This window comes from Passer montanus, unplaced genomic scaffold (assembly GCF_014805655.1).
Source record: "Passer montanus isolate IOZ18808 unplaced genomic scaffold, ASM1480565v1 scaffold32, whole genome shotgun sequence".
Taxonomy (NCBI): Eukaryota; Metazoa; Chordata; class Aves; order Passeriformes; family Passeridae; genus Passer; species Passer montanus.
Genome location: NW_024367930.1, coordinates 5,456,290 through 5,480,095, shown reverse-complemented (window position 1 = coordinate 5,480,095; position 23,806 = coordinate 5,456,290). Strand labels below are relative to the sequence as shown.

Sequence of the window (23,806 nt, the reverse complement as noted above, 5' to 3'; positions counted from 1 at the left end):
TTCAAAAACTCAGAGTAGATTCAGCTGAATTTCTTTTAGCTGAATTACAGTTCCATCATAGGAGGTGAATGCTCAATGGATGCTCATATGCACCGACTGCTCATCTCCCCTTGATGCAAGCAGGAGGAAACCACTTGCAGGGCTTGATCCTTGAAAGCAAAAGAGGAAAGCACAGGATGAAATCCTGTATCCTTCTCTGAGTTCAAGGGGATTTTTGTTCTTCAGTAGACTTAGGCACCAATTCATTACTCTTCTCTATCATACCACATTTTGGTCTGTACCAATATTTCTGTATTGAACTCTGCTGTACAGTTAACAAAAAGGACAGGAATTCACATGTAAATATTTTTCATTATTCTACTGAAAATCACTTCAGTTTCCACCTGTATTTACCTTTGGATGAAAACTATGCACATAGCCCCACCAGGCTGAAAAAAAACACACAAACTATTTTTTTTACAGAAAAGAATACTAAATTCATCAACCATCAGTATTTCATACAAGAGTGGCCCCACCTCAACAGGGACCACAGGCTGTTTTTACAGAAAGAGTAAGAACAGATAGAAGAAAAAAATATTTTTATTCTCAGTTTCACATTGTGGAATTTAATTTAGCTTTCAAGAAAGATCAACACTGATTTCAGAATTCTTTGAGCAATGTTTACAAGATCATTAGTTGTACTTTGTTAAACACCTTATTTCAGGTATTTAAATGTACCTTAATATCTTTCAGGTGCACTGGGATTCATTATCACTTTATTCACCATCACATAAAAAGACATATATAAATAATACAATTCATAGCTCAGAAAGAGGAACTGTTATGTCTTCCACAGTTCATAATCTGATGAAAGTTCTTGAGAATTTAGCCATATACTGCTACAACTTAGCAGAACAGCACTGAAATGAGGAACCTTAGTGTCATCCCAGAAAACAGAAATACTCTGTTCTGTTGTGTTTGTGTAAGGGAGAGAAAGCTCAAGGGGGAAACTCATGTGCACCATTTCTGCACAGTGAAAAGCCATGCTCACAGAAGAGTCAGTGCAGCACGGAAGTGACCTTTCAGGAGTGGATCTTGGGACAAAAGGTGCAGCTTAAAGAAGCACCTCTGAGGTATATCTAACTGGAACTACAGGTGGTCAAAAATAATAGTAAGGAGCAATGGTGAGTCTTCACTTCTGTAAAATACTTCGTGTTGGTTTCATGCATCAGGATTCTTTCTTTTCCTCCACTTCTAACAGGTCATCAAGGAATTCCACAACTTCACCCTAGAAATGATTAAATTTAACAGAAAGAAATTAATCCCCAAAATTGGTGGGAAATTTCTGCTATTTTAATTTAAAAAATAAACTGTAATAATAGGTATGCAAATATTTTTATCACCCTCCATGCAGACACTAATACAACAAACCTATAAAATGCAGGTAAATGGCCCATACCAGTGTAGCACAAGACTTGCAGTGACACAGACCTTAAAAGGAGAAAATGTTAAATACTTCACAGTAAATCCTCTCATACTTTTACAGGTACTTAAATAGACAATGAAATCCTCAAACTTAGAGACGCATAAATGTTTAAACCACCTGTTAAATTAGGAAGTTGTTAGAATACCATAAAACATTAAAAATATATAGAAAGCTTCAAAACTCGAAGCCAAAGAGTTGTGTAGAACCATAACTTTGACTTTGTACATCTGCTCTAATAGTTTATGTCCCTTGTCACACCCTTCAACACACACCTTCTCCATTTTCAACCACGGATCTTCACAAGCCATGCTTCAATGCAGCAAAAATGTGAAGAACCAGAGATACTAGAATGTTTTGCAGGGCCTGCTACAGTTTTCCACACTGGAAACAAATACACTGGATTTAGATTGAGACCAGAAAATTTACAAGCTCCACTCTGCTAACAGAGGGCACCAACACAATGCAGCAATCCAACTTTATTTAAACCAGTCCTAACGTAGTTCTATATCCTATACCTTAGTAAAATGTCTTCCTGCAGTCCAGCCCGAGTACCCAGAGATGATACAGCTCCACTGGCTGGAACTCACTGTCTTGTCAACTAAACTGCAGCAAATGAGCTAAAACCTTCTGTGATCACTTCCAGCCCAAGGTAACACCTTCAGTGGTGGAAAGCAGGTGGTCAACAGCAACTGTGCAGCAGCATCCCAAACTACTCAAAACTGCCTGTAGCAGCCCATCTGCTGGCACCCTCGAAACACAAATATTTTCTGATTTGCCTTCCATGCACAGTTCAGAAGCACTGCCTGAGAGGGGAGACCCTGTGGGAATACCTGTGCCCATCTCACTTTTTGATACAACTTAAAGCAGAGGGATGCAGATGCTCAATGCTACATTTCCAACCTTTTACTCTAGTAACTACAATGTTCTGATAAACTCTGTTTTCTTTAAGCCTTTCTGTCCTTTCTTTCTTGGCAGGCACCTGTGATCTAAAAAAGTCTTAAGATATCATTTAGTTTTTTTTCCAAAATAAATTGTCATTTTCTGCTGGAAAACCTGAACAGCTTGTACTCATTCTCATATTTAAATTAATGAGAACTTCTACCAATTCTGTTAAAAGCAAGTCATCCTTGTTTGGATGCTCATTTCCCCTTTGCTTTACTATCCATTCCCAGAACTGTACTGGGCTTCTGAGTCTGCTCAATTGATGTCTACAATCCAAATGACATTTTTAGCACTTTTTTGTCTAAATAGGCATTCCTTCAAAAGACAGCATCTTCTAGACACATTCTGAGACTCAAACTTTTACTGTTTTCTATTCTGGTGAGAAAGGGCATTAAAACTTTGTCAATGAAAACAATAAGAGGAAATAGAGAAATTTTTTCTATTTTTAATACAATAATGGTATTATGGATATTGTGATTAAAAAGTATCAACATCACACTTTTAGGAACTATGACTAGTCAGGAGAGAAATAATGAAACTAAGCAAACAAAAATAAAAGCAGGAGAAAAGCTGGCTGAAATTACTGCTGTTCTTGCTCCCTGCTTCACAGTCCCATCTCAAAGATCACTGAGACTTTGAAACTAAGAAGTGATTTTAGCAAGTCTTGCAAGATGGCAATTTGTTGTGCTTTGAATTTGTTCAAAAGATTTAAGTATCCAACATATTATTGCCATACTCATCAAAAAGATTTTTTTTTCAGAAGACACACAACATACAGACATAATTCAAGTTTTTGATTTCTGGTATGTTTTCAAATCCAGAAACATGTAAGAAATGAAAAAGGATATTTAAATGCAACAATATTAGGGAAAAAAATCCCCACACAAACCTGAAATCTGAAATCTCTGGTGTCTGAAACTGAGCTCTAAAGGAAAACATTGCAGAAGCTATTGTGGTCTAATTAGATGTACTGAGGAATAAGAGAGGTTGAAATATGGCAAAAATATAAAAACTGTTGCTGAAACAATATACATAAAATATGCTGCAATACAACTGACTAATTGCCTGGGTGTTGGTTATTTTTGAAAAGGCAAAACCTCCAGATTAAAGAGAAACAAAACTCCAGTTAAAACATTTTTGCTTGTGCCTTCACAATCAAAATGTAAAACATCTGCAAGCTGTCACTGGAGAGGTTGGCAGCCCAATGAAAAGGTGAGAACTCTGCCTCAGAGGAGGCAATTGCATTGTCACACTGGCAGCTGTGAGCAGGCCAGCACTGTCCTTGTCCCATCAGCACTCACTTCACACTGCACCAGACATCTAGCACGGCTGAGCTCAGTACATATTCCACAGATGCTCATTCCAGGGAAAGAAGCCTTCTGTCTGCTCATATCTAGTAACTCTGTGCTGATCTATGCCTGCAGACCTGGAATCTGAAATGAGTCTTTGATACCATTTACTCCCTCAGTGAGACAGAGTCCCTCCTCTCACCTGCTTGTGCTCTTTGGCTCCTCCCTATCTTTACAGGAAGAACATCCAATTTTCCATGCAAAGTCAGCTGCAAGCTGTCATATTTTCTGAAAAATCTCTTTGCCTAGGATTCTTCTCCTGGAAAGCTGAGAAGCCTCAGAGAAAAATGAAAACAATAATTATCTCCTTTTTCTTCTCCTGAGTTTTGCTGCTTTGGAATGGGATCTGGAGATGTTTACCAACAGGTGCATGTTTGATTGATTTCATATGAATTGTTTTTACTGAATGACCAGTCACGGTCAGGCTGTGTCGGGACTCCGGAAGGAGTAATGGGTTTTCATTATCATTCTTTGTAGCTTTCTGTCTGTATCCTTTCTCTATTCTTTAGTACAGTTTTAGGTATAGCATTCTTTAATATTATATAGATCATAAAATAATAAATTAGCCTTCTAAGAACATGGAGTCAGATTCATTCCTTCCTCTTCCATCTGGAAGGAGGAAAACTTCCACAGCAAACCCATAATTTCCATAGAAAACTACCAAAACTACCACAGCAAACCCATAATTCTTTCCACCGCCAGCTACCCGAGGGCACAAGGGGCACCAGCTGCAGGGCAGGTAATACAAGCACACCACTCCAGCCCAGTGCTGATGTCAGTGGTGCTGAGCAATCCACAGCCCAAAGGGCAATGCAGACCTCTGTCTGCTAGGTAGGACATCACAGGTGAAGTCTGCCTAGCTCAGGAAGAGAAGGGTTTGCTGCCAGACCAGTACAGGAGTGATAGTTAGGCAGCCCACAAGTGGGAAGTACACACAAATGGGCTGCTTGGCCAGCTGCAGGGAAGCATCTCCTCCCTACCCAGTCCTTGAGCCACAGTCGTGTCCTCCAGGTTGGCCAGGTACGGGTTGAGCAGCTCTGTGGCACCCCACAACCTCCCTCCCTGTGCTTCCAACCTCTTCCCTCTCCTAATCCAGGGATGGTCAGTGGAAAGTGGGACTGACAGACCAAGGATGTATTGGACAAGATGGAGCAGGTATAGCCTGAAATATGAGAGGTGTGATATCAAGCAGAAAAAGGGGAATGTTCCCAGACTGGTGTGAGTGGCAGGAGGAATCAGAGAAGCTGATCTGTCCAACTGGAACCTGAAATTATCTGTTAGATATGCAAAGTGAGCACTCTTGGCATAGATTAACAATGGAACAGAGGCACAGACAGAAAGAACAAGTTTTGTGCCACAGTAATTAATTCAAGAAGGTCTTACAGAGGGTATGTGAGTAGGTGGATTATAATAAAAAAATAATTTTAAAACAGAGTTCTTGGTCAATTCTGAATAAGCTAAGCCAGGCTAGTGAGATTGGAGCACCATCTTACGAGAAGCTAGAGCACTGGAAAAAAAAAAAAGACCTAAAAAGGAGAAGACTGCAAAACTCCTCACTTAGCACCTCAGTGTACTGAATGTCAAAGACCATGATATACATTGGGCCAGGCTCTTCCTTATGCAACATTAAATGTCATATTCACACTCTGAAAACACAGCTTTTTTTGAGAAACATCTGTACTTTGGAGACTCCTAGTCAACTATTAAAATAAAACAGCAAAAAGGAAGAGCTGCAAGTACCTGGCTCTTCTATGGCACAGTTGAGGCTGATGGTCCAGCACCGACTTTTCTTTCAACAGCATCATTTAAAAACAGTAGCAAGCAGCAGTTGCACTGTCTGTCAGCGCCACTGACAGACCCAGACATTTTGCCACTGCTTGCAATGATTGCCTTCTGCAAATGGAAACATTAATCCTTCATGGGTTCTTGCCTCCACCTATAGTATGTTCTGACCTTTCTCAATGTGGACAGAAAAAGTTATGGGACATAATTAGCTTCCTTGTGACAACCCACACTTTCCAATGTAGATCTGCTGATGGCCTGTCCTATAGGGATGTCGTATGTACTGGAGTGGGACATCCCATTCTTCAGGGAAGCAACAGAGAAGACAATAAAAGATAGTGCTCTAGAATGAATTATGATCCACAGAAAATTGTAATTCTGGACATGCTTTTACGTGTGATTACCAGTGAATGAATAGGAAACAGCTTTTATTCTAATTTGTCCAATAAACAGCCTTAAGAGACAACACAGAGCAAGAAGAATTGGCTGGAACTTTGTTTCCTTATAATCTATGACCTAGAAGGAAAATATTTATCTCACAAAATGTCCCTCAGTTGCCCTTCAGAGCAAAAATTCAAATTTTGCTAAAGTTCAAAGACCTCAATGATTGGAAACTTGTTCAATAGTGACAGCCACAGATTTGATTCCCTCATGTACTGGGTGTAGGCGATCAGGTTGTGGTAGTGAGAAGGGTGGCCTCTAGATGAGAAGCTAGCTGCCCTGTAATTAATCATTGTCCTGTAATTGCCCTAGTAAGTAATGGGAGTAGTCACAATGATCAGATTATGAAAACCAGCAGATTTTGTTCAAGAACAAATAATCACCTTGCAAGAGTGAAGACAAAGGTTTGTTATGGATGACTGTGGAGGACATTTGCTCCATGGACCTGACAGAGCCTGCACATACACACACCACAAAGCCCACTAGCCAGCAATATTTTGGAGAAGGAAAACATTATTTCAGAGTAAGAGTAAGGCATGTGTCAATGAGTGGCTCAGCCTGAAAGGTTTATTCAACCTTCGACCAAGAGAAAGTTTCTTGACCTAACCTTCAGTTAAAATCTGAGAGTTAACTGCAACCACCTCAAAGCCCTGCCAGAACTTCCATGAGCTGTACAGTCCAGGCTGGACATTCTTCACATTCTAGCTGGGGAAAAAATAAGAAAATCTCTCAATTCTTTGTGCAGAAAAATTATTTGACCCTTATTTCTTTTTCAGATACTTAGTCCACAGTGTGACCAACTGCCACATGCTTATAGGGCTTTTTTTTCAATATTAAGAGAGCTTAGTTGTTTTTTACATGAATATTAACTATTTTTTCAAATATTTTTCCATTTCATTTCAACGATATATTCTGAACCTTTAATTATTTTTTCCCATACACTATGGGAGATTACAGTACATTGCAGTTATTACAGTAGCATTTTACAGTTAACCAGTAAATGTGCTTTCCTTTTAACTTATTTATAGTGCCTATAAAACATGAGTCAACCCAATTTCAGAGGGACTTCAACATTGCTCCAATTGCACTGAAAGCAGAACCCTTCCAGCAGCTTTGTTTCTAAGCTCTACTTATGCTCTCTTGCCTGCTTTATGTTGCATGCAGAAGTGTAAGAGAATCTGGGCAGTAGAAGTTCCTCCCAGTGCCAGTACCTGCAGCTTGGAGCCATCCTGGCATTTGAACCCAACCACGCCAGCAGCTTCCCATGCAAAGTGACTTAAATGGGAGGAGGAACCCCTTTGACCAAGACACACATCCAACAGTGCAGAAGCAAGAGGAGAAAGCAGAAAGACCCAGCCATACAGAAACAATCTCCACTAGAAAATGATGATGGAAAAAATAAAACCAACCTCATCTTCTTTTTTCTTTAAAAAAGTGTGTGTTGAACAGGGACCATAACACTGCCCATTAGCTGGCAACTCTCTCTGAAACAGCTGCCACCAGCTCTTCTCAGGGCAGCAGCGCTGCTGGAGCTGTGCTGGTCTGAGGTCACAGGCAGGGCAGGGTTTACAGCACTTAAAACTTGCTGTTACAAGCACACTCGTGTAAATCATTTGAACATATGCAAGAAGTGAGGTAATAAGGCTCAAAGTATGTTGTTAGCAATTCCCAAACCGAAAAATAGGCTGAATTCAGATTACTATTTGCTATCAGTACCCCACTGGGGCCCTTGTGTTTTGATGCTATTCCATATGTCCTCTTTCCACCAGTCACATTAGTTCAGTACTTTTCTTTCCATTACATGGATGTGATGAAACACAGAGCGTTTTAATTTCAGCCACTACACAAATGGAACACACACTATATACAAATAAAGATGTCAGAACAAAAGTGGGTCAATGCTGCCAACAGCTTTTCACCTACTGATTAAGTACTGAAAAAAAAATCACATTGTAGGCTCACCCCCGCCAAATATTTGTGGTTCTTATGTAATTTAGAACAGCTAAGTAGCTATCTCCCCCAAAAAAATTCCATAAGAACACTGATTTTATGGGCCAAAAACCTGTCTCATACAATTAGTGTGGTGCTGGAGTTACATCTACACTAGCTGAGTGCCTGGCTCTTAACAGCATTTCAGTTTGTCACTTAAATCTGTGCAGTACCAGGAGCTGTATCCATGATTGCCTTGATGCATTACACATCTGAACAGAAATCGAGAAGCCTGTCTACCCATGGCCAACCAAGATGACAACACTGTAATGTTCTTTTAACTTCCCTGTGGAAAACTGCAAGGATATTTAAGAATAATTACTTTTTCTTAAAAGTAATTTGTAGCTAGCTGGCACTAATATTCTGTCACCTCTACTGTGTTAAATGTTTAAATTAAGAGTTTTTCATTTCCTTGTGGAAAAACATTAATGGAGTAACACAAGCAGGACAGTATTTCTTGTAGAAACATATGCAAAAATCATTACTGCCTGTTCCAGCCTCTGCAATTACTACTATGTATTCCTGAAGAAGCCAAATGTTTTCACTCGCTTTGCTAAGGGGATTTAGAAAGACACATGGATGATCTGGGATACACGAGCACTGAGAAGTCTGGATAAAATGAGATTCTCCACTTGAAAATAATGACACTCGCATAGGAAGTGATCCTCTTGCCACATCAATCCTTTCACTTCCATCAAGGGAAAAAGAGGTTTGTGTTTTTTTTCTGCAGATTATCTTGCAGGCTATCTTACTGGCCCACAAGAAACTCCACAAACAGCAAACATGGACCACAGAAACTCACAGAAAGTGTGGCTTATGGCCCAAGGAGCACATGGTTTAAATAAACAGAGTGCACATAGAAGAGAGCTTGCCTCCATCCTTAACAATTTTTAATAAAGTTTTTACTGTAATGCCTTATCTGGGGTTTTCATCTGTTTTCAACATTCCTATGGAACAAACTTTTCTATCCATGCCAGGAGAAATATTAAACAAAATAAAAAAAATCCACTTATACTACCAGTCCTGCCCATAGAGCAGAAACTGCAAGGTAGTGGTTTTACCTTTGTGCTATTCCTGCTCTGTCTGCACTCCCTGGAAGTCTTCTGCAGCCAAAGACAAGTTCTGGTAGCCAGGGATTTATGAGTTCACTACCAAAAGCCAGAGCCAAGCTGGAGGCATGGACAGCCTCCAACCCCACAGGTTTTTGGGCCCTAGCAAGGGAGGGCACAAAAGCCCTTCAGCTTTTCCCCTGAGAAGAAGAATAGTAACTTTCCTAAACAAAGAGAGTGTGAGGTAGGGGTATCTGTGGCATAAGCAGGCCCAGTAATTTTGGTTATTTAATGCAAACATATAACCCAGTGTAATGTGAGTTCCTTGTCAGCCCAAAAGTTTAACTGAGGTTTACACTGCACCACCCTCCTGCAGATTGCAGGGTCATTTGTAATTGCCCTGGTGACAGGGGCTACAGGAATGAACACCAGCAACTGAGTGCTTGTTCATTCCACGCACAGTGCTGGAGACTGAAGATTGTTCTACAACTCCTAACAACACACGGGGAAAACCCTCACGAAGGACTTCTTCACCCCCCTCCTTAATTACTCATCCCTGTGTTTTGAAGCAGCAGATATCATATCTGATATAAGAAGGAAAAAAGTACAAATTAAGTTGATGTCTAACTTAAGAAAACATCATGGACAAAGCACTAACCAACAAGGGAATATAAAAAATGCTAAAGTATTTCACACCTTGATGAAAATCCATATAGACTAGTCCTCATCTAAGCTTAACCTTAAAACAAGCTTATTAAACTGTCTTTCAGGGGGTTTTATCACAATGGAAAGTCCTCCTGAAGTCTGGTAACCTCACAATGGATTTTACATAGAGTTGTTTTCAGATAACAAGAATACTGAAGGCAGAACAGACATTACTTCTCTGCTGTAAAAGATTATCACTCCCTATGTGTTGGATAACAAAGATTGCAAAGGTGTTTTCATTTTTTAACATAAACCATCTTCGTCTTTTCTAACTAGAAAAGACCTCAGCAGTGCTCATTACAGATACCTTTGCCTCATGCCACAACTGAGCACAGCTCTTTTTTTGTCAATGCCAGCAACATTTCATCGTTTGAAGATTTTTCTGAACCTCTAAATGAAAGGACCCAAAAACAAAGCAAAAGGCAATCCAAAACCTCCCATGAATTATACTTTAATTTCAGTTGCGGAAGGAAATGCCCTTTCAACAATTAAACTACTTTTCTTGCACCAAAATAAAAAAATCCCTCTTACATATTTTCCAGTGTAAATAGTAGTCATTATATGTTATTTGACCATGAATTCCAACCATCTAAAAAGCATTACTGGGTGACCAAAATGCCACTGAGCAGAAAAAAATAACAGATAACAAGACTTCCTTTGGACAAAAACTACAATTTAGGTGGTTACTTCTGGACAAAATCATAAGGACCTTTAAATCCAATTTAAATAACATTTCAGAAGAAGAAAAATCCACACCCCTCCCACCCCCCCCCAAAATACCAAACCCAGAAAAACATTTGGTTTAAATATATATGCACCATTTCTCTGCCCCCTGGTGTTACAACTCGAAAACTGGGTTTCCTTTCTTTTCTGTGGGCTCAGTGCATTATATTTTTACCTTTGTGTTAATTCTGTCCATGTTTTTTTTTTAAATGGTACATGATGTTCTTTGGGTTTATTCTTATATTCCACTTACCAAACAAAAATTTATTATAAATTGGTGGTGGTTACAAGAAGATTTTTCCATATTAGTGAAATCCTGGAACTATAACTATGTATCATCTTCACTTTAAACGTGATTGCTGCTTTTTTGACTCTGATTTCATTTCTGGCAAACTCACCTCATCATCATCCATCAGATGTTCCTTCGCAAATTCATACATTTCCAGCTGGAGTGTGGTAATGTTGTGGTATCGAACTGCCTCCTACCAAAAAAACCCCAAATTTCTGTTACTTTAGGGTAGCAAGACAGGTGAGTGTCATCACATGCCTCCTGAAACCATCCCAGTGAGGTCACACCCAGACCTAGCAAAAGCAGATCCCAGGCAGGGCTCACGGTGTTTAAGAAAGGAAGCAGCAAAACAGCAAACAGCATATTCCAAACTCTTCTGTGGATCTTCCTAAGCACAGGCTTCCTCACTGCAAGAACAAAGCACTCTCCTCTTTCTCATGTTTCAAAGCACTGGCGAGCCTGAGAATAAGGAATGAGACTGCCAGGGCTGAGCAGCAGCCTGTGCCTGCATTCCAGTGGGCTTTGGACAGGAGAAAGCCTCTGTCTCCCTGTGCTGGCTATGGCAGCAGGCAGTTCTGGGAAAGAGACACACTGAGCTGTTTTGGATGATAATGACTCACCACCCAGCCTGAGCCTGGGCTAGGGAAACTCTGAAAGGTCACTCACCTGTCCCTCCTCACTTCCCCACTGTGTGCCCGGACAGCACAGGGTAGCTCAGTCTCATACTCTCACATTTGTGAGTACCAACTGCCACCTACTTTGATTATTCCATTTAACTCCTCTTGGGGAAGAAAACAGCAGACTCCCTCTTTCACAAGAGCATCTAAAGGTTAGTGCCAGAGCCAAATGTTGCTGTCGCCCCATTACCACTTTTTGAAAATAAACCAGAGGCATTATGGTTTTCGAGGCAAGTTACTAGGACAGCAAGCAACTTCTGTTTATAGCTACACAGATTAAAGTACAAGAAAATACAGCTGTGTGCATTTAATATTTTGTATTTTAAAATCAAATTATCTGCAGTCCCCAGCCCCAGAAGTTATCAATGAAACATTCAGAGTGCATGTGTAGGGCCCTTGTTCTGCCCGCTCTGCACTAGTATGCCAAAAGTGTCTGCGGTTTGCAGTTTCACACTGTTGCTACCCCTCACTCCCACCACCACCAAACATTGTCTCCAATATGGTTACAAAGCACCATTCTGTTCCCAAAAGCAGTGACAAAGGAGCAGTCCCCTTCCCTAGTGAGCTCAGACTTGCTGCTGCTGCCTGAAAGAACCAAATGCATTTTTGTTGCCTTTTGTCTCAGTTAGCCCTGCAGGGCAGGCCTGGGTTCCCACTGTGCCAATAAAGTGTGTGTTCTAAGAGGCATGACTAGAAGGCACTAAATTGAATTTGTGGAACATGTATTGCTAATGACTAACCAGTGGTACAGCCCATATGACTGATGCCTAAGCAGTCAGTGTCACAATTTAGCTGCATGACATAAATCTTGGTAACAAGAAACATTAGAAAATCCAATTTGATGTCACAGTCCAGGCTGTAAAATTTCTTTGGACATGGAAATTTAAGAACAGCATAGAAGCCCATTTTTAAAATAGTTTTCCAAAGCCAGATGACAACTATTGCTGGATGGACTGGTGTCTTCTTTGCAGCAAGCATTTTAATTTAGATAATTAGATGAAATACAGTCCTGAGCATCTTTCCATCCTCATCCACCCAACTGTGTTCTAAATGGAGTAAGTGGAAAGTCAGTTTAGCTGGAGTTACCATATTCAGACACATTCCAATGCCCACAGAACCTGAAATAACAAGCGAGTGGGCAACTATGTGTTGGCAAATAATGATTCACAAAAGCCTGAATGTCACTCACAGATTTCATCATGAGAGATTTCAGGGGCCAGCTGCTTTATTTATAAAGGTACATAAAGACATAAACATGCCTAAGTGTCAGAGAAGTACAAGCATGAGTTTACTTCTCATCGTATATTATATGCTATCTTAGTATATTTCAAAGGAAAGGGAAGAGTTACAATGACATTCACTGTTCACATGACAGACTACACCTCTGTGTACAACTTTCTATATGACTTTAATAAAACAGGACGTGTTAAACTCCCAAACCAGAAGATATCTCACATTTTCCCACTGAATTTCAGAGAAATATCTGAATGTGTCTAGAAGGCATTTTAGGTAATCCACCTACCGATCTGGGCTGAAAATCCTCCTCTTTAAGTCCCCATTTGTCTTTGTGGTACTGGTAATAGACCATGTTCTGTTTCATTACTTCATCTTTCTCATCAAACAGAAGGTAACTGGCAGCACAAGAAGCTGCATTCTTCATGTCATTCACTAATTAATAAACACACACACAAAAAAAAAAAACAAGTAAGGGTAAATGAACAAATTCCTGCTATTATCGAAGCCCTGGAAAACTCAAAACACAGCCCGTACTCTACCTCCTCACCAGCTGCATAGAGGAAAATAAATTGCTCCCCAGAAACTGTATGTTATTTTTGCTCTGAAACACATAAGGCCATGATTCAAATATCAACTTATCATCAACCTCTGATGGTTTTCTATCAAAATCCTAACCAAATATTCCTCACAGGTATCCCAGTATCAGCCCACAGCTTGGTAATACGCACTGGTGCATTTATTTAAAAAACAAAATAAAATATATTAAACCCCTTCCTACTTCTTTGTACTAGGACTGATAAAGAGGGAAGAGTCAGGGTGTAAAGTGTGTAGTCAAACAACACAAGCAAGAGTCATTAATGGCTTGATGCTACATGGCTGATGTGTCTTCCCTTTGATATTGGAGCCTGCAGGAACAGCTGAAAGGGTGTTCAAGCTCCTCAAGAAACCACAGCTTTCACCGATTAATTTACCTATCAAACATGTCATCACTGAGCACTGAATACTACAATTTCTTTTAAGTAGTCCCCTCTTTCTGCAAAATCTATTTAGCCGCATTCTAATAAGACTATAAGAATCCACTAGGAAAAAGCAAAAAAACCCAAATACTCTGTACATTTGACTGTGGAAGAAATTCTGCCCCACTTCTGTTAACTACAGCGACAACAGGGAACAAAAGACATCAGGAAACTTGGATTTTCTGTCCAAGAACAGTTTAAAATGCAGATTCTGGAGGGTACTGCTTACATTCAAAAGCATAAAATGAGAGTGAAAAGATTATGAATGGATTCTGTCCCACATCATCCAACATCAGTGTTATTTAAGCACAAAAATTTACTACTTACATTTATAATATGCAAACTGCAAGTAATGGTACATGGTGGCCACAAATTTTTCAACGACAAAGCCTCCTATAATGGGTGTCAGATTGCTCTCACACTGCACTTTGCATGCAAGGACTTCAATATAATGGTCTGGAAGGAAGAAAACAGCAACAGAGGATATGGATAGCACAGAGCAAATTGTTATAATCACTCCCACTAGTCACCCATTAAAATTTGGCCTTATAATGCTCTCCTGGTCCTGTGCATCTGGCTCTTGCTGCTTGGAAGTACTGAGAACCTACAACTTCATCTGAAGTATGAATCAAGTGTTGGTACTAGGCCCTTCTGTAAAAATCTGTGTGGCTGACTTTTAAGGCATCGGAGCTGGAATTCCAGAGAACTGAGACTTAGGTTTCACTGACACCTAGAGGCAGCATGTGGTTGGTGGGTTTTACAGAATATTGCATTATGTCCTAGCTGTAAACTTCACTGTGCTTTCTTTCCTTTTCTAAATTTTGCAAACCATGCAATTACATGCAATTTGTGCAATTACATTATTGCACAAATAAGGTCCTCATGCTGCTGAGTACAGCTGTGTCACAGACAGATACAGCAGGTGACTGCAAAATAAACCTCCAGAGATGGCTGCATTATGGGCCCAGAGTTTGGGTGTTTTAAGGGAGAAGAAAGAGGAGAATATGCTGCTCACCACAGAAAAACTTTCAGCCAGGAACATGTAAGTTCACAAGCTTACCCAGTCTAAAAATTGCTATATATAATGCAATATAGGACTATAGCTGATTTTATCTTCAAGAAAATACATTTCAAGAAAACCTTTCAGTAAAAAGCTTCAAGCATTTTCTGGATATATCACATTCATCAACAGAATGGAAAAGAAATATTTTAAAGTCTTAGTCTCCCTGTTAGCCACATTTGGCAGGTGAAAGCAAGTTAGCTAAGCTTGTGCAGCAAATTTCTGACCAAGACAAAAGAACACTTTTCATCCCTGAAAACTCCTAACATGAAGATCACTGAGGTTAACTAAATATAACTGCTGAAATGAGCTGTAAATAACTGGCCAAATGAAATTTCCAGTCCCATTTTTACAAGAGCAGTGGAATTTCTGTAAGCACAGTATTGCTCAATTCCAGCCAGCAGTTACAGCCAGAGATGCAAGTCCCCCAGTGAAGTGATCCCATGCAATGAGGATAGCTGGCTTCCTGACACAACTCACTGCTCAGAGATAAATACATACCTAGTGCAAGACCCAAATATGTCTGGTTAACACTTACTGCTACATCTGCTTCCTGCAGACCCTTGGAGGCAGAATATCTCTCCCTGGAACACGAGCACGATTCAGCCCAGGCAGTGCAAATAAATTTGAATATTCTCTTATCTCAAGGGCGAAATACTTGAAATGCATGAACATGGCCATGGTGACATCATGCAGAATTCCTGCTTTTCCTTCCCATCACTACTACTGGGAATTGTCCTTCCCTTCCAAGGGGGAAGAGGGAGGGAGATAGTAAGTGTCAATCACAGCTAAGCATAGACACTACTCCTTACAGTGGCTTGAGGATTGTCCTGATATCAGAGCTCTGACCCATTAGGAAAGCCTGTGTTTCTTGCTTTACCTCCTGTGATTTGTGCTTCACTCTGTCTTTGTTATCCTAGACCCCTGCATGTATTTCCCAAGAGCAAGTCAAGGCCTGAGAAATAGCCTGCAATAGCTGTTCCATGTCAGCTGTACTGGTGGATACCAGCTGCACACCATGAGAAACTGAAGCTGCTCATGTATAAACATACTTCACAGAAGCTTCCCCTCACCAAGACATGGTATAGCTTTAGAATAGAAAGTTGGAATCTTTTTCCTTAGGGCAACTTAAAAAGCACAAGAGAATTTCTACGTTTATTGAGAAAACATGCAGGTGTTCTCCACAAAAATAGTGCCAACAACACTGAGCTGTCAGAGCACTGGAGAAATTGTTTCTTGCACTGCCAAAGAGCATAGGAAATGTGTATGTGCCATTTTGACAACAATCAAAAAAGTTGGTGTCCCTTTTCCTTTGCAAAGTAATGGATTTATTTTTTTTTTGCTACACACACAAAATACAGATTTTACCTACTAGTAAAACTCTAATGCGTGAAAGACATTTTTTTTTTGCTATACACACAAAATACAGATTTTACCTACCAGTAAAACTCTAACACATGAAAGATTAAAAATAGCCAACAGAACCTCATCATACTTATGAGAAAAGAGATGCAGATCACTAGACCTACACAAAGCTGATTTCAAAGGCAGGCTGACTAACCACTGAACCTCAAAGGTGGCCAAACTGATACAGAAATTATGGTCAAGAGACCTGGCTGGATGACCACTGCTACCCAGATGGAGCAGTTGTTATTCACACATCTATGTTACTCTGACACAGAACTTCCATGTAATGTAAGATCTCTGTTCTGATTTCCTGATAGACCTCATTTATGTCACTGCCGAGAGCAAAAAAGTAAACCAGAATTCAAACAGTTTTCAGTAACTCTAATAAACCCCTATTGGCCTAAACTGAGGAACAGGACTTGGGGAACCAATCCTATGAATAAACTGAAATGCACTTTGGGGACATCTTTCCTTCATGTTTCATAACCACTCACCTGCGATGGAAAGATAGAAGTCTTTAAAATCCGTGATCTCTCGGGAGCCTTCGCAGGCTGCTATGCAGTCTTCATAGGCTTTGAAGAAATCAGGAAGAGCCAGTTCCATGTCCGAGATGGATGTCCGCCAATTGTCACCGTTGTACGCTCTCACTGCCCTGACAAAGAGATTCTGAAAAATTGGCAGGAGTGAATCAGCAGTAAGTGACCCATGAGAAGTGTTGTGTAAACTCAAATACAGTAAATGACGGCTCCACATTTCTGTACGAGCTGCTCTCCAGATGATGTGAGAACAAATACAGGAGACTAATGGATTTTAACAGGTATTTCCTAGAGAGCAGAGTATGACATTCCATTTCCACTCAAAAGAAAAGCCTGCTGGAGAGAAGCAATAGTGTGACTCTGAAGCACAGGCTGTGACAGAGATTTTCAACGGAACCTTAAAGCCAAATGTCTGAGCTATTTTCAGCTGTGCCACTACAGCACTCATGAATTTGGATAACTAGGCACCTGCTTAGCTCCAGCAGTGTAGCAGCTTTCAGGTACGCCACTGTCTGATTTGCTGTGACTCATTTATGGAACAATGAAGTGCAGGAGAGGTGAGAATTACTGAATGCACCAAGAAGGCAGAACAAAAATGACTGAGAGGATAAAAAGAGGGAGATTACGAACTGAGAACACATAAGCAAATGAGATCCTGAATCTCACCCAGTAGGAAGAGTAATAGAACAGTTCCAAAAGAGCAGACTCTCCTGAATAAAAAGCATACCTCATAAGGCTTTATCTCCAAGTCTTTAATATGCTCCTCAGCGTCAGGTATGCTCTTATAGTAGGCCATATTTCTTTGCATCATTTCATCATCTGGATGCTTCAGAAGAAATGTGTGAGCTGCTGCAATAGCTTTTGGAATATTATTAGCCTAAACAGGGATAGAGGAAAGAAGGTGTTAAAAAAAAAAGATTAACTGGAGGAAAAAAACCAACAAAACAAAACAAAAAAAAACAAAACAAAAAAAAAACCAGTTCAAAGGTTCACAGTTTTAAAAAAAAAAAAAAAAAAAAAACAGTTCAAAGGTTCACAGTTTCCTCAATAATTTTTCTTGCATTCTCTATACTCACAAATTTACTTCTACTGAGAGCACAGTCTCAGCAGATAAATTGTACAGTAAAACTGATATAATTCCTATACTCCTTTTTTTACTCCTAGCTGCATCACTGAGAACAATTTAACTTAGAAGTCTATCATTTTTGCAGATAGAATAGATGATTGCTGTAAATCAAAAAGATTAGGTTTTATCCCTTGCCCCTCCCCTGTTCACAGAGCTGACAAAGCAAAATACCAGGGCTCCTGGGAGGGTTTAATCTCACAGCAAATACTGATGCTAACCTATGGATAGTAGCCAGGAGTTTGTATGTGTTTATGTCACTTATTTGCCTAGCAGCACAGAGGACATTATTACAATAATATATTTTCCTGGTGGCATTACAAAGTTGGATTCTACTGCAGAGACTTGGTCAAAAACTGTGTCCTAAAGCAACTTTCTGTGCCCATTTTTAAACTAACTTTAATCCCTGTTAGACATACGTTGTGAAGTGCGCATTTCTCATTTACAACTGTATGTACCAAACACATACGTACTTCTGTGTGCATGCCATTTATGATTTCTTAAAATTTTATGTATATATACACACACATGCATAGTTTTATAAATTATATAGTATATATGCACATATTTAGGAAGAGTGAGAGAGAAAGCAAAAGTCTGGGGTATTTGTAAACAATTAAAACCTTTTTTCTAGGCTGTTCAGTGCATTGATGTACAGGCAATACAGAGCTCCACCTGACATGTAAAACAGCTTCTGGCAGCAGATGTTTGAAACCATGAGCAAGAATCACAGTGTGCACACGCACCCTTCTGCTCACACCCATAAAAGGTGCCCTTTCATGTTGGAAAGGAACCTGAGAGACGGCTGCACAGGAGCAAAATTTCAACCCAGCCACTGCTGCTGTGCTGCTGGGAGTGTCCCAGCACTGGAGCTCTGCCAGCTGCCCTTCCTGGCTGTCCCAAAACTATGCGTTTCCAGTCCGCCCCAGCCGTGCTAAATGCAAAGGAAAATCTCAGCTGCACTTTCGTCAAATGCCTGGCAGAAGTGCTGTAGCTGTAAACCTGCTTCTTTGGGAGGCTGACAAGTCTCATTTTTACTTAGATCCATGATTCACTCTTGGTTTCAATTTTCACCTCTTAGGAAAAAAAAATGAAAAAAGGTTTTGTAGAAACACACTCCTAAGAGATCTCAGTGGCTCTGAGAAAGCTCCCTCCAGAGGAGCTAGCAGCAGCGCAGGAATAGCTACTCCCAGAATCTTACAACGTGGCAAATTTCTCTGTGGAGCCCACCTGAATACACACATCGTCACTCTAAAAAATCACATAAAGCATTTCCCTCCTGCTTCTTCCTCTACTATAAATATTGTTGGGAGGGGAGGGGGTGGAGGGGTGGGGGAAAGGACATTCCTTTCACAGAAACCACCAGCCAGGAAAAAGCCCTTTGGATGCAGCAGTTTGTAGCTCTAAAAAGCTCATTTAGAACTCCCCGAGAAAGATAAAGGCTCAGAGCTGAACTACAAATCCAGTATGAAACACAATATAAACAACCGAGACTAAAGGCAAAACCACCAAACTACTACTCAAACTTAATGCAAATGTGATTGAAAAAAAAGTTAAAGGGGAGGGGGAGGGACTCCTCCAATTTCCCTCTCACACTCCTACATGGCAGTTACTTGACTGTATTTGAAACTATATGAAAAAATTATATTTGGTGTTATCTGTACATTGCAAACTGTGTACATGTCACATGGGGGGAATTAATAGTTAAGATAAGAAGAGGAAACATTTGTAATGATGTCATTTTGGTATCCATATATGGCTTTGAGAATTCGAGGAATTCCTGCCCTCTCTGTTAAAAGGCAGAGGCTAAAATGTATCAAGTTCTTTTGTATGGTCTTAGGGAAGGCATTAGAACCAGCTCGACACTGTGCATGTGGATGCTGTTCTGGTTTCATGAGAACACATTTCCCTGTGAGTGTTTGGAAAAACTGCTGAGGAAACAGCACTCCTAAAAACAGCAGAAGTTTGGAAGATGTGTGTTTTCAAGAAGCATTCTCAAAATAATGCAAAAGCACACAACCCTATGTAATGTATACTGGGATATGTTGGGAGTGAATCCCTAAACGAGAAAATCTAACCAAAGAGCTCAGCTTTTTTCCTCCCCACAGAGAGGCCCTGTTTAATCTCAAATAACTGCAGTATCTGAGGGGATGGCAGGAGGGATGGACCTTGATATAGAGAACAGAAGGTGAAGATGAGAAGGGAGAAAACAATCAATTAGATCCTGGACAGAAGAATGACAAGAAGGTAGAAAAACAGGATGAAATCTGTTAAGAGAGAAGTGTGTCCCCAAGTCTTGGCTGACCCAAGAGCAAAAGATAAATACCATTCCAGGGCTAGCATTACAGTGTCCCACTTCAGCAGCCAATTTTCACTTCATTCCTTCTTGCAGCTGTAATGATACTGGAGTTTTCCAGGCAGGAGGCTACCTGCAAGTCACAGGCTGGGGGCTGCTGTGCTTGAAAGAACTGGACCAGAAAGGAGCAAGTGAAGAAGGTGGACACGCTGAAGGAGAAGTAGTGAAGATCGTTTGCAATAGCAGAGCTGTGACATGAAGAGTCTGAAAAAGGTCCCAGAGAAGGTTAGAAAGTAAGGCAGACGGAAAGATGAGAGGGGCAGGAATGACACAGCTACTGGACACTGAGACAGCATCCAGTGCCTAGACGTCTAGGAAGAACTGGAAGGGCTGATTCTAGGGGACATGCTGCATGAATTGTAAAAAACGGGTGAAGAACAAGCTGGATGGTATGTGGGTAAGCAGGGGCAAAGACAAGGCACATGCTAATCCCACTTTGGGCTACAGGAATAGGAGGAAACAACTGAAAGGTTTGTCAAGGAGAGGAAAACAAAGTGTACGGTTGGCAGCCTAGGGGGGCAAGGAAGAAATGGAGGTGAGCCAGATGAGAAGTGGTGTGGATGAGATGATGGGGAATGAGGCTGTGGCCCAGAGTAACCTGCTCCAAGGGCCAGGTGAGAGAGGTCGACATAACAGGAGGTTTTTTTAGCATTGGGTGCACGAGGCATCTGGGGTCTATCGAGGCTGTCCTGGGACACACCACGCTGTCCCACTCCACCACGACACTGACAGGCGTGCCTGGAGGGCGGCACCTCACCAGGCGAGACTTTGAGGAGAAGAGCCTCCTACAGAGGCGGGGGTCGCGGAGGCAGGGCAGGGAGATGGGAGGAGAAAGGAGGAGGGCTCAAGGAGAAGCGGGCGGGGGGTGGCTCACCTTGAAGTAGGCGAACTGCAGGTACTTGTAGGGCTCGCGGCGCTGGAACTCCTCGAGCAGTTCGCGGCCGGGCTGCGCCTGTCGGAAGGCGGGCAGCCCTTGCTTGCAGCGCCGCAGGCTGGGCGCGGGGGGCGGCTGCCCGGCCGCGCTGCAGTTGCGGTGGCAGAACGCCTCGCTGTCCCGCAGCAGGCGGTACAGCCGCATGCTGACCTCCAGGTAGCTGACGCTCTCGGGCCAGTTCTCGGTGCTGTACTGGTCCAGCCCGTAGCGATAGGCCGACTCCAGCGGCATCAGCTCGTCCCGCGGGAAGCTGCGGAAGCTGTAGCGCTCGTACTGCGCCCCCGCCGCCGCCAGCAGCGCCGCCAGCGCCGCCACCCACATGGCTACGGCACGGCACGGCACGGCACCACGTCGCTGCCGCCGGCGGGGCCGGGAGAGGCGGCCCGGGGCCGGGAGGAGGGAAGGGAAAGCGGGCGGGCCGCGGCGAAGGCAGCGCAGAGGCGGGGCCGGGGCCGGGGCGGAGGGAGAGGCGGCCCCGGGCAGGGAGCGCGGGGCGGGCGGAGCGCCGGCTCCTCCGGCCGCCCTCCCTCGGGGCTGCCGCCCGGCCGGGGCTGCTGCCAGCGGCAGGGGCGTCGGCAAGGAAACTTTCCCTTAATGTGCTTTCCCAGTGTCCATGAGAATAGCTTTTTTTGCCATCCACTATTTAAGGGGTTTGTTTGGAAAATATATTAGCGAAATCAATCTCTTGTACCCTTTAATTTTTTTTATTATATATTTTTTTTTTTTTTGGTGTGTGTTTCTCTACAAAACCTGTGACATAGGTTCACGCATTCGTGTTGTGATGGTGAGCAATTGTTGGAAAAGCCCTAGAATTCTGGGCATTTTTTCCCTTGAAACTGCATTTTTAGATGTGGTGTTAAAAGGCGTTGAAGAATTGTAAGCACTATTTCTGCCTGTTTGATGTTTGGTTTCCTGAGGAAAAATAATGTGGAAGACCTATAAGGGAAGAGGTTTTGCATTTTTTGGATACTTGCCAGAAAAGTATACTCCAAATGTTAGCTACAGAGCTATAGAATGCCAACAGTGTATCCTCTACTGGTTCTACACAGTGCTTTGAGACATTTTCTGATGTCCAGCTACATTAATTAATAATCATTAGTAACTGGGAAAGGTGACTGTGGCTGTTGATCCAAAGAATTTGAAAGTTCCTAATGTAATCAAGAAGTTCTTTAGAATTGTTCTTTCAGTCTGATACATACAGGTTATTTGCATTATGACGGCATGCAGCCTCCCAGATTGCACAATCAGAGTTGGACCAGCTGCTCTCTCTCCGCTGCTCTTGGAGACTCATCCACTGATCAGTGGTGATCTTGGGGCTGGAGAACCCTCCAGCTTGGACACACTTGTGTAGAGCCATTTAAAATGCTAGCATGGCTTTCAAACTAGACAAATAGTGAAGGCCCAGATCTTTGTCCTTTTTTATTTTTAAACTGAGACGTCACAGGTAATTAAAAATAAAGCAAAAAACCACACCCCATTAAAAAAAAAAACAAACAACAACAACAAACCCCGAGCCCCTGACAGTTCCAGTACTTACCTTTCCTTGAAATTACATTTTACACTGTGCTTTCTGGACCTAGTAAGAACAGTTCTCTATCTCTTTGCTTTCTCAGGCTGAGTACCATTGCTTTTGTAGGTATGTGACCTCAATGACCAATCATGAAGAAAATTATTTCTTAGAAACACTTAATGCTTGGACTGTTTGCGTACATTTCTCAGCAGAGGCAGCCACATGATGGAGGCTGATGAACTGCTCAAGGATTCTTCATTGCAGTGGTTACCCTTATAGCAGGAGTTCTCACCAGTTACTGAGCTGAACCTGCCCTTCTGAGCCCAAAATCACCTGCAAGTGCTGGAAATGCTGTATCTAAGTAGTTGTTGTTATTTCACACTTCAGACTTGAATGGGTGAGAAACCTGGAACCCCAGATCCTCTTTCCTGTGGAAATACAAACACCAAAAGTCAAAACCAAACCAAAATAAACCATCAAAGGTTGCTGGGGTTTGATTCCTTTCCACAGGAGGGCTGAGCACTGTGTTCCCAGCCAGGCTTTCAACCTTGGCTTGCTGCCAGCCTTTTGCTGTCAGCTCTGCCTGCCTGGACTCTGCATTTTGTCTTTGCATGGAATAGGGATGATTCTCCTGGTTTTCCTGGCACATGGCTGTAAACACTCTGAATCCCATTTTTAAACCTTCTTGGGTAACAAAGATGCAGCTGGGAGCTTGCACACCACAGGAGGAACCCCCAGGAGGAGGAAGAGCCTGAAAGTCTGGTTTGTGTGTGCATGTGGATGTTGCTCAATTTGCCAATATTCCTGCTGAGTGCCTGCTGTCCTGTTCCCACAGTCACTCCTGCTCTTGCTCACTGACAGTTTCTGGAGTTTTTCTGCCAGCTGATTCCCAGAGCCTTGCCAGTATGTTGCCAAAAACATGAAGATAAATGAAACTCTCTGACACTGTTTTTGTAGTATTAGGGAGTAGGCATTAGTTTATGCCACGCCAGGGTGCTCCACCTAGATGCACACAACTTCCAAAACTTTTCACTTATTTATACATTTTTAGCAAAGAAGTTAGTGTTCATTGGTTCTAAATGACATTTTTTTTCCATCAATTTTTATTTTGTCTTCTACTGGTTATTGATTTCTCAATTCTGATGCTAATTAGTCCACATCTGTTAGTTTTCTTATTATCTTTTTTCCCAGACAGAGAGCCTCCAGAGTATGTTGAA

The 23,806-nt window shown here is 41.7% G+C and overlaps 1 protein-coding gene across 1 annotated transcript; it reads right to left on the bottom strand.

Annotated features, from left to right (window-relative positions):
- Window positions 1-561: 561 nt before the first annotated feature.
- Window positions 562-21,400, bottom strand: LOC120505049 (cartilage associated protein). Its single transcript, XM_039715214.1, has 7 exons — window positions 21,020-21,400; window positions 17,394-17,543; window positions 16,625-16,796; window positions 13,991-14,119; window positions 12,934-13,079; window positions 10,844-10,927; window positions 562-1,267 (listed from the first exon to the last, which is right to left on the bottom strand). The coding sequence occupies exons 1-7, from the start codon at window positions 21,398-21,400 to the stop codon at window positions 1,208-1,210; spliced, it is 1,122 nt and encodes a 373-aa protein (XP_039571148.1). The 3' UTR covers window positions 562-1,207.
- Between the last annotated feature and the right edge of the window lie 2,406 nt (window positions 21,401-23,806).